Below are 12,149 nucleotides of genomic sequence, written 5' to 3' on the forward strand. Positions count from 1 at the left end.
AGACTTTGTAGATCTGATTATCAATCAACAAATATTAAGTGCCTCCTGTTGTCTGGGAATAGATATAGGGACCATCCATCCATCAGGGAGTTTACAGTCTCCTGGGAGGAGTGTCTGCTTGTCCCTGTAGAGCTAAAGATGCTTGGTTGTCCCAGCGATTATGAAAACAACAATACTCTTAACACCTTAATTTTGTATACGAGAATGTGAGAGGAAAAAATACAGACAATTGCTATTTGCCACTAAAGGCAGTGACTAGAAGTGGGAGCATGAAGAATGGACACTGGACTCAAGAGTTAAAAGATCTGGGTTCCAATGTCTGTCGCTACCTCTTTGACCTTAGGCAAGTCATCTCACCTCACTGGGCCTTAGTTTCCTTTCTTTTGTGTGAGGATGTTGAAGTAAATAACTTCTGAGATCCCTTCCAGATCTGGACCTATGACTTCATAACAAACTATATTTGAATCATGAAAAATAGCAAATAGTCAAAGTATGAGAAAAGCATAATCAATAAGTTTAATGTTTTTGGAGAAAATAAATTTAGATCCATACCTTATACTATGTACCATAACATAGATCAATGAATTAAATTTCAAGGTATATTCGTTTCCATTCAGACTATATTCATTAAGCACATATTGTTTGTCACTCACTGTCTATATAAAGACAGAAAGAAGCCCATCCCTCAAACAACTGATGGATGATCTACTGGGAGGAAACAACATGTGCATGATACTCTACTAAATGTACAAAGATGGAGAAATAACAAAATGTCTATCCTCAAGGAGTCTGTAATATACTAATGGGGATAAGGCACATACAATCAGCCAAATACAAAGCACAATATGATACAGTAAAGGAGAGGTGTAAGAATTAGGAGGAAGAGGCCAGAACCTTGGAAGATAAATATACTTACTAGTTTTGAAGAAGATGAAACAAGTAAGAAAACAGCAGTTAGACAAGGAAGAAGAAGCAGGAGAGAGGGAGTATTATTCCACTGAAATGGGAGTATTATCAGGTGAGGGAGAATGTAATTTTTGAAAAATGCACTAATAATTGACATTCCCATAGTGATTTGAAAAGTGCTTTATTTACATTATCTATATGTGTATTTGCAGGTACTATTATTCTCTTTTTACAGATGAGAAAATAGAAGAGGCTCAGACAGTTTAAATAATTTTTCAGTGGACATATAACTAGTAAGTGTCAGAGGTGAAATTTGAATCTCAGTCTTCCTGATTCCAAATCCAGCACACTAGCCATTATGCCAAATAAATTCCTTACTATGAAAGCCATGGAAGACATAATTGTGGAAAAGGCTGATATATTTGATGTAGTACAAAACTTTTGCTAAATAAAAATTGGTAAAACTAAAATGAAAAGAAACATGGGGAGAAGGAGGAATGGGAATTGATGACTATATGATGCTACAGAATTTACATGGAATAGATTAAAAAGTTTTAAGGGCAATACTTATTTCCAGTGAACAAATTACTGGACACAGTTAGTACACAGAAGAGAAATTCAAGTAGTAAACAAAAGTTTGAAGATTATATTCAGTTTTATTCATAATTTTAGATGTAAATTAAAAATTATGAACTCTCAAATAATTCTCATCCATTTTCCCATAATAAAATTATTAAAGTTCATCTGAGTCAAGGGAAAGGCCATCTTGGGAAGCTAGTTCAGGTACACATCGCTGCTGACTGTGCAAATTAGATCATTATTTTTGGAAGCAATCTGGCTGTAGGGAAACAAGCCAGAACACGTTGGTCATGCTCTTAAACTCAGTGAGTGCACTATTAGGAATATCTCACCAAAAGAAAAAAATAAAAGGAGAAGAAAACTATGCAAAGTTATGTATAGATAGGAGATTTTATGAAAAAACAACTATAAACTATAATTTTATAAATGTATGAATATATATCCTAAATAATTGAGGTTATTAAGGTATGTGTTACTGTTGCCTCTTTATTAGCTTCACAATAGAAAGATAATTAAACACAAAATAACATGGCAAAAGAATGTTTAAGATGAATAATTTGTAGGTGTTGGGAGACAGAAGGGAACTGAAAGTTGATCTTGTGTTTTTTGCTAAGCTAGCAGATTTTAAAGGTTTTAGAGAAATTCAAGGTAAGATCCTGTGAACTAAAATTCTAGAGGAGAAGTCAACCCAGGAAAGATGGAAAACTCAAGAAAAAAATTTTTGGAGAAACAAAAAGAAGCATTCTTTGTGAGAATGGGAAAAAAACCTGAAGAGACCAGTGTGGATACATATGAACCCATCAGCCAGTGGTGTACAGAATAGAAGCAATGGGAAGCAATGGAGGATGACCATAAAAGCATAGTTATAACCTGTACAAATCATATCTGAAGTACTAAATCACAGAAGGGGCTAAGGTTAGGAAAGAAAGCCAGGGACAACAGGACCTTTTTTCAGCTGTGTTGAGGAAAAGAAGCAGCCTCAAAGGAGGGCTAGAACTCTTAAGTGGGTAGAATGATGATGTTGTTATTTTTAAGTAGTTTCCAACTTTTCATGACCCAAGTTAGAGTTTTCTTGGCAAAGGTAGTTAAATGGTTTGCCATTTCCTTTTCTGGCTCATTTTACAGATGAGGAAACTGAGACAAACAGGGTGAAGTGACTTGCCCAAGGGTCTGAGGGTCAATTTGAATTCAGGTCTGCCTGACTCCAGGCCTGGTGCTTTATCAACTTCACCACCTAACTGCTGGCTGGAATGACGATTACAGACAGAGCAGAGAAAGTAGAGTTGTTCAATTCTTACTTCTGTTTCCTTTGCCAAGGAGAGTGATGTTTCGACTAGAAAGAACAGAGTAAAAGTGACAAATAAGGAGTTGATACTAAGCTATGTAGGGAGGTAAAGTAAGAGACAAGGTCAAGTCAACAGGCCCAGATGAACTACATCTTCAGGTACTAAAGAAATGGTAGATGTAGCTTCGGGCTATTGTCAGCAGTCTCAGGAAAATGATGGAGAAGTAGAAAGGTACCTCCCTGTTATGGGAAGAGGACAAATAACCAGTATGAATCTTCACTGAGTGACCAATTAGGATAACATGGCCCAAGGCCAGTTGGTCCAAAGCTGAGTTGATTCATTCATCCAAGACCTGGTCCCAGAGTAGGTGGTTGAAGAATTTAGTACTGAACCCAAAGAGTATTTAATCATAATTTACTTTCAGTCAGGTAGGAGGACTCCATTGCAGTAGCCCTGGGACTCAGTATTTGGCCCTGTGCTATTTATCATTGCACAGATGGCATACTTATCAGATTTGTAGGTGACAGAGCTAGAAGGAAGAACTAATTCACTGAATGACAAAATTATTCAAAAAGACCTGGGTCGTCTAGAACTTTAGACTAAATCTAGTAACATAAAATGTGATAGGGATAAACGTAGTCTTTCACTCAGATTCACACAATCAATTCACAGATATTAAGACTGGAGAACAGAGTAATTTTCTGAAAAAATGGGGATCTTTGTAGACAGTCCACTACTCACCATGACTCAACAGAGCAATCTCTGCCTAAATGGATTGACATGATGTCTAGGACTAGGAAAGTCACAGTCCTGGAATACGCTGATTTCATCATAGGGTCATAAATTTAGATTTGGAAGAACCCTCAAGAGTTTGACTACTCTAACCCATTCATTTTACATATGAAAAAACAGGTTAAATGACTTGCTGAAAGTCACATAAGAGGTGTGTGGCAGGTAAGATTCTTATTCCAGAACCTTGAGCTCCAAATCCAGCATTCTTTCCATTGTGCTGACTTATCTTCCTAATAGACCATTGTGACCAAAACAATCTTTCTGATGCCCAGGTCTGATCATATTATTTCCCATCCCAAAACTTTCATTGGCCCCCTCAGTTATCTAGAAACTGTAAGTAAAATGGAGATAATAGCACCAACCTCAGAGAATTGATGTGAGGATCAAATGAGATAGTAATTGCAAAGCACTTAGCACAGGACCTGGCCCATGGCAGGCACTAAGTAAATGCTTATTCCCTTCCCTTCCCAGTTACCAGCAGGATAATATAAAGATTGCTTGGTATAGTATTCAAAGCTTTCTGGAATTTGGCTCCAATATACCTTTCCAACGTTATCTCAGTCCTTTGAGTTGAGGTATTATTTCCAGAAAGTGCCCATTAAAATGAAAGTGGTTTCTAGAAAGGATAATGTCCTGGTTAATATCGCTTATCATCATAGCATCTTCCAAGCAAAGAACTGTTTTCTTTCCCGTGCTCCATTCTGATATGAAGTTTAATCCTTGGCTTTCAAAACCTATTCCAGCACAAGACAATCTCAGGTTCTGCCAAGTTGGAAAGTCTTTTGATTATGACTCTAATAAAACAGTATTGTCATTTCAGGACCAGTTTACTAACATTTAGAGAGGTTCATTACTAGGCTGGTTGTAGGCTGAGATTTTTTTCAGCAACAGCAGCTCTTGAAGATTTTGTATCTACAAAGGCATGATGGGAAGGGGAAAAGGTTTCTAAACTGCTTTATTGAGGAAACACTCATGCCAGTGAAGTCATAAACCATTAAGCTTTTATTAAGTACCTACTATATGCTACATATAATTTTTTCACATCTCTAAGTTCATCCCTACCCCCAAAACCTATCTGCAAACCTGTGTTAAAAACCCCTTTCCTGGGGGGGGGCGGAGCCAAGATGGCGTAGTAGAAAGACGCACATACACATAGCTCCGAACCCACAACCCATAGAACAACTACAAAGAAGTAACTCACGGCGAATTCTGCACCCAGAGGCCACAGAACATTGGAGCGAGGGAGATTTCTGTTCTGGAGAGACCTGCAAACCTCTCGTAAAAGGTCCTTCGTGCTGCGGACTGGGCGCCGGGACTGGGAGCTGAGTACAGCCCTGCCGTGGCCGCGGCACCGAGAGGAACAGATCCCAGCGGGCTTCAGGGACGGGATCTCCAGCGGCCGCACAAGTACCTCCACCCACAGGTGACGGGGGTCGGTGAGAGAGTCCCTTTGGCGGGTCGAGGGGGGAGTGGGGTGCCCCCATGGCTCGGGCCCCCTCGGGAGACAGAAGCTGAGGGGCAGTGGCAGACCAGGGCTCCCCAAGCAGGCAGGAGCCTGGATCCATTGTTGAAGGTCTGTGCATAAACTCCCTGAGGGAACTGAGCCTGAGAGGCAGCCCTGCCCTCACCTGAGCATCTGAATTTAATCTCACACTGAATAGCAGCCCTGCCCCCGCCCAAAGCCCTGAGGCTGGAAGCAGCATTTGAATCTCAGACCCCAAACACTGGCTGGGAGGATCAGGAGGTGAGGTGGGTGTGAGGAAAATATTCAGAGGTCAAGTCACTGGCTGGGAAAATGCCCAGAAAAGGGAAAAGAAATAAGACTATAGAAGGTTACTTTCTTGGTGAACAGGCATTTCCTCCCTTCCTTTCTGATGAGGAAGAACAATGCTTACCATCAGGCAAAGACACAGAAATCAAGGCTTCTGTGTCTCAGCCCACTCAATGGGCTCAGGCCATGGAAGAGCTCAAAAAGAATTTTGAAAATCAAGTTAGAGAGGTGGAGGAAAAGCTGGGAAGAGAAATGAGAGACATGAAGTCAAAGCATGAACAGCAGATCAGCTCCCTGCTAAAGGAGACCCAAAAAAATATTGAAGAAAATAACACCTTGAAAACTAGCCTAACTCAATTGGCAAAAGAGGTTCAAAAAGCCAATGAGGAGAAGAATGCTTTCAAAAGCAGAATTAGCCAAATGGAAAAGGAGATTCAAAAGCTCACTGAAGAAAATAGTTCTTTCAAAATTAGAATGGCACAGATGGAGGCTAAGGACTGTATGAGAAAGCAAGAAATCGCAGAACAAAGCCAGAGGAATGGAAAAATGGAAGATAATGTGAAATATCTCATTGGAAAAACAACTGACCTTGAAAATAGGTCCAGGAGAGACAATTTAAAAATTTTGGGACTACCTGAAAGTCATGATCAAAAGAAGAGCCTAGACATCATCTTTCATGAAATTATCAATGAAAACTGCCCTGAGATTCTAGAACCAGAGGGCAAAATAAATATTCAAGGAATCCACAGAACACCACCTGAAAGAGATCCAAAAAGAGAAACTCCTAGGAACATTGTGGCCAAATTCCAGAACTCCCAGGTGAAAGAGAAAATATTGCAAGCAGCTAGAAAGAAACAATTCAAGTATTGTGGAAATACAATCAGGATAACACAAGATCTAGCAGCTTCTACATTAAGGGATCGAAGGGCATGGAATAGGATATTCCAGAAGTCAAAGGAACTAGGACTAAAACCAAGAATCACCTACCCAGCAAAACTGAGTATAATACTTCAGGGGAAAAATTGGTCTTTCAATGAAATAGAGGATTTTCAAGCATTCTTGATGAAAAGACCAGAGCTGAAAAGAAAATTTGACTTCCAAACACAAGAATGAAGAGAACCATGAAAAGGTGAACAGCAAAGAGAAGTCATAAGAGACTTACTAAAGTTGAACTGTTTACATTCCTACATGGAAAGACAATATTTGTAACTCTTGAAACATTTCAGTATCTGGGTACTGGGTGGGATTACACACACACACATGCACACACGCACACACACATAGAGACAGAGTGCACAGAGTGAATTGAAGAGGATGGGACCATATCTTAAAAAAAAATGAAATCAAGCAGTGAGAGAGAAAGATATTGGGAGGAGAAAGGGAGAATTGAATGGGGCAAATTATCTCTCATAAAAGAGGCAAGCAAAAGACTCATTAGTGGAGGGATAAAGAGGGGAGGTGAGAGAAAAACATGAAGTCTACTCTCATCACATTCCACTAAAGGAAAGAATAAAATGCCTACTCATTTGGGTATGAAAACCTATCTTACAACACAGGAAAGTGGAGGATAAGGGGATAAGCAGAGTGGGGGGGGATGATAGAAGGGAGGGCATGGGGAGGAGAGTGCAATTTGAGGTCAACACTCATGGGGAGGGATAGGATCAAAAGAGAATAGAAGTAATGGGGGATAGGATAGGATGGAGGGAAATATAGTTAGTCCTATACAACACAACTATTATGGAAGTCATTTGCAAAACTACACAGATTTGGCCTATATTGAATTGCTTGCCTTCCAAAGGGAAGGGGTGGAGAGGGAGGGAGGTAAAGAAGTGGGAACCCAAAGTGTTAGGATCAACTGTAATGTTCTTGCCACTAGGAAATAAGAAATACAGGTAAAGGGGTATAGAAAGCTATCTGGCCCTACAGGACAAAAGAGAAGACAGAGACAAGGGCAGAGAGGGATGATAGAAGAGAGAGCAGATTGGTCATAGGGGCAATTAGAATGCTTGGCGTTTGGGGGGGAGGGGAGAAAAGGGGAGAAAATTTGTAACCCAAAATTTTGTGAAAATGAATGTTAAAAGCTAAATAAAAAAAAATAAAAAAAAAAAAAAAAAAAAAAAAACCCTTTCCTAAAAATGCTCTAAATCACTTTGGATTAGATAAATGCAAATCAAAACAACTCTGGGGTACCACATCATACCTATCAGATTTAAACAGGAAAATGATAAATGTTGGAGAAGAGATGGGGAAATTGTAACATTAATGCATTATTGGTGGAGTTATCAGCTGATCCAACATTTCTGGAGAGCAATTTGGAACCCCAAAGGGCTATAAAACTGTGCGTACCCTTTTTCCCAGCAATACCACTTCTAGGTCTGTATTCCAAAGAGATCATAAAAATGAGAAAAGGACTCACACATACAGAAATATTTATAGCAGCCCTTTTTGTGGTAGCCAACAATTGGAAATTAAGGGTATACTCATCAATTGGGGAATGACTGAACAAATTGTGGTATACAGATGTAATGGAATGCTGTTATAACGTAAGAAATGATGAGCAGGTAGACTTCAGATAAACCTGGAAAAACTTACATGAACTGTTTCTAAGAGAAGTAAACAGAATTAGGATAATATTGTACACAGCAACAGCAACATTGTTTGATGACTAATTTTGATAGACTTAGCTTTTCTTAGCAATGCAAGGATCTAAGACAGTTCCAAAAGACTCATGATGGAAAGTGCTAGCCACATCCAGAGAAAGATCTGTGGAGTATGAATGCAGATAGAAGCATACTATTTTTTCTTTCTTTGTTCTTTCTCGTGGCTTTCTCCTTTGGTTCTAATTCTTCTTTACAACATGATTAATGGGGAAATATGTTTAATATGATTGTACATGTATAGCCTATATCAGATTGCACATTGTCTTGGGAAGAGGGGAGCAAAGGAAGGGGAAGAAAATTTAGAATTCAAAATCTTATAGAAGGGAATGTTAAAAACTAAAAACAAATAAAAATTAAAAAAACAAACAAACAACCTTTCCAATATATACCATGGAGGCATGAAAGACAAAAATGAAGTCTTCCATATCCCAGGGATTTTATATTTCCTCCATGAAAATCTTTGATGTTTGAAGTAATATAACCTAGTTTAGATTACTTAGGGAAAAAATGGGGCCCTATGAGATATTAAATATGATCATGTTTATAGGGAAATAGGATCAGACAGATTAGGAGTATGAGTGTTACTGGAGTGGTCAGACTCTCTTTTAGTGCTGAAGTGGCCAAAGCCCTAGGAAGCCACAAGTTATCATAAAGGCATTGGGCACTGGGGGTGGGGGTGTGTGGAAATTGGCAGATTAAAAAGCCCTAGAGGAGAAGATGAAAGATGGTGATTTGTTTTACTTTGTTTTGTTTTTTACTTCACTATTTTATATTGGTTCTGTGGACATAATAAGCAGGCTCAGTTTGGTTTGAAAGTCACACAAGGAGATGAGTCAGTTTCACTGGGAATATGAGTATGACAGGTGTAAACAGGCAGTGTATGTGGACTATCTTGATAACTGGGAGGAGAGGTGAAATAATGACAGTTGGGGTGGTGGCTCCTAGGAACAAGGATTAATTATTGAAAGTTATACTACTTCTGTAGGAAGAGCTGAAAAAGAATGTCCACAAAGAGAGAATGAGAATTTTTCAACAGACAAACATGAATGGGTTCTTGGGTTCAAATAGAAATTTTAAAAAACAGAAATGGAGGCAAGTTCTGACTTGGAAGTATAGTATCTTTGCCTTGGGCTCCAGAGTGTGTGTGTGTGTGTGTGTCTGTGTGTGTGTCTGTGTCTGTGTGTGTGTCTGTGTCTGTGTGTTTGAGGGGGGGTGGTAGAATCCCAGTCTGGACTTGTGGAGGTATTGATTATGGGGGCTGTGGGAACCTGAGATACCTTTGCCCAGTGATTCCCTGCTCATGCTAGTAGGGGGCTGATAACTATGAGCTATCCACCTGCTTTTCTATTAAAATGAAGCTGCTCATCTAGCCCTCCCACAAGATGATGATACGATAGATGTCTCAAATGACCTCTTACTGTCAACATCAGAGGTGTTGATCATGTAGCCCACAACACTCCCAAATGTGACCAGAATCAGATTAAAATATAGTTCCTATTGGATTTTAATGTCTTAATGTATTAATAAAAGAAAGAAAAATATACAAATGTGCAGTTTTCAAAGTCATTATATGGCCTTCGGGGATCCTTATGTACAGTTCAGTGGCTCCCATTTCTATTTGAGTTTTACACCATGGGTCATTCTACATGTCATCTCCATTCACTTCATGTTGTGGTCCAATTCATGGGGCAGGAATCAGTGATGTGCTAATTTTCATGAGAAGACTTTCAAGAAGAAAGATCTGCTGGGGTTCTTTGTGGACTTTATATATCACTTCCTGAGAGACGTGGTCTTCTGGTGATGCTGTAACCTCCTAGCATACTTAATCAGTGCCTACCTGGCACATGATAGTTTCAGCCAAGCATTGGTAGTCTGGAGCTATACCAAGTTTGTGATGGGGTATGCCATGAAGGTGCTGAACTACCCTTTCTTCTTGGTTGGTGGCTTCAGGACACCTAAGAGTTCCCGGTGGGCCTTCTTCTCTCCTCCCCTATGTGCAAGTCCTAGATTCATTTTTAGAGTTATCTTAACGTGCAGAACCAGCTCTTTTTTTAATTGAATTATTTTATGTTTTCACTATTCAACAATCACTTCCATATAGCTTAGATTTTTTTCCACTCCATCCTCCTCGTTTCCCCCTCCCTCCCCACTTCCTCTCTGAGACAGTATTGGAATTAACTGAATTAACATGTAGTATTAGAATTAACTGTTCTTTAAATGTTTGATAGAATTCACTTGTAAATCCGTATGGCCCTGGAGATCTTTTCCTGGGGATTTCATTGATAGCTTATTCAATTTCCTTTCCTGAGATGGGGTTATTTGAGTATTCAACTTCCTTTTCTGTTAATCTGGGCATCTTATATAGGTTCTACACATACATTCCTATTAAATGCATGTTGCATGGAAGAATTAAAATCATTGGGAGAAACCATAAAACAAAGTAAAACATAATACAAAAGAAAATGATCTGTTTCCATCTGCGATCCAGTTCCATAGTTCTTTCTCTCGATGTGGAAGGCGTTTTGCCTCTAGAGTCCATTAGAAATTTTTTAAGTCCATGCATTTCAATGAAGTACGTAGTCTACCAGAAAAATTCCTCACACACTGTGGTTGCTGCTGTGTATGAAGTTCTCCTGGTTCTGCTCCTTTCACTCAGCATCAGTTCATATAAGTCTTTCCAGACTTCTCTGAAGTCTTCCTATTCATCATTTCTCATAGCACAATAGCATTCCATTACATTCATATACCACAGCTTGTTCAGCCATTCCCCAATTGATGGGGATCCCCTTGATTTCCAGTTTTTGGCCACCACAAAGAGAGCTGGTATAAATATTTTTGTACATGTGGGACCCTTTCCCATTTCTATGATCTCTTTGAGATCAAGTCCCAGAAGCCATATTTCTGAGTCAAAGGGTATGCACATTTTTGTAGCCCTTTTGGGCATAGTTCCAAATTGTTCTCCAGAATGATTGGGTCATCTCACACCTCCACCAACAATGAATTAATGTTCCAACTCTCCCACATCTCCAACATTTGTCATCTTCCTGTTTTGTCATGTTAGTCATACTGATAGGTGTGATATGGTACCTCAGAGTTGTTCTGATTTGTATCTCTCTATAGTGATTTAGAGCATTTTTTCATGATTATAGATAGCTTTAATTTCTTCCTCTGAAAATTCACCGTTCATATCCTTTGACTATCAATTGGGGAATGACTTGTATTCTTGTACATTTGACTCAGTTCTTATATATATTTTAGAAATGAGGCCTTTATCACAGACACTAGTTGCAAAAATTCTTTCCCAGTTTTCTGCTTCTCTCTTAATCTTGGTTGCATTGGGTTTGTTTCTTCAAAAACTTTTCAATTTAATGTAATCAGAATTATCCATTTTGCACTTCATAATATTCTCTGTCTTGTTGAGTCGTAAATTTCTCCATTCTCCATAAATGTGACAAATATCCTATTCCTTGCTCCCCTAATTTGTTTGTAGTGTCAATCTTTATACCTAGATCATGTATCCATTTGCATTTTATTCTTGTGTACGGTGTCTGGCATTGATCTGTGCCCAGATTCTGCCACACTTTTATCCAGTTTTCCCAGCAATTTTTGTCAAACAGTGAGTTTTTATCCCAAAAACTGTGGTCCTTGGATTTATCAAACAGTAGATTGGTATATTCATTATCTACTGTGTCTTGAGTACCTAACCTATTCCACTGGTCTACCCCTCTGTTTCTTAGCCAGTACCAAGTGGTTTTGATGTTTGCTGCTTTATAATGCAATTTGAGATCTGGTAGTGCTAGGCCACATTCCCTAGCATTTCTTTTAATTAGTTCCCTTGATATTCTGGACCTTTTGTTCTTCCAGATGATTTTTGATATTATTTTGTCTAGCTCAAGAAAATAATTATCTGCTAGTTTGATTGGTATGGCACTGAATAAGTAAATTGTCATTTTTATTATATTGGCTTGGCCCACCCATGAGCAACTGATGTTTTTCCACTTACTTAGATCTGATTTCATTTGTGTGAAAAGTGTTTTGTAATTGTGTTTATATAATCCCTGGGTTTGTTTTGGCAGGTAGACTTCCAGATATTTTATGGTGTCTACTGTAGCTTTCAGCGGGATTTGTCTTTCTACCTTTTGCTGTTGGGTTTTG

General features: G+C 38.9%; 1 protein-coding gene across 4 annotated transcripts in view; it reads left to right on the forward strand.

Moving 5' to 3' along the window:
• The window catches only part of POLR1D (RNA polymerase I and III subunit D), a 68,471-nt gene that overhangs the window by 4,180 nt on the left and 52,142 nt on the right, over positions 1–12,149 (forward strand). The window contains exon 2 of one of the 4 annotated variants that reach the window (XM_072611801.1): positions 4,783–4,986. The exons of the other annotated variants lie outside the window; for them this stretch is intronic. Coding sequence (XP_072467902.1) covers positions 4,783–4,986 — 204 coding nt within the window. The remainder of the gene's footprint in view (positions 1–4,782; positions 4,987–12,149) is intronic. 4 annotated transcript variants of the gene reach the window in all.

This window comes from Notamacropus eugenii, chromosome 5 (genome assembly GCF_028372415.1).
Source record: "Notamacropus eugenii isolate mMacEug1 chromosome 5, mMacEug1.pri_v2, whole genome shotgun sequence".
In the NCBI taxonomy this organism is placed as follows: Eukaryota; Metazoa; Chordata; class Mammalia; order Diprotodontia; family Macropodidae; genus Notamacropus; species Notamacropus eugenii.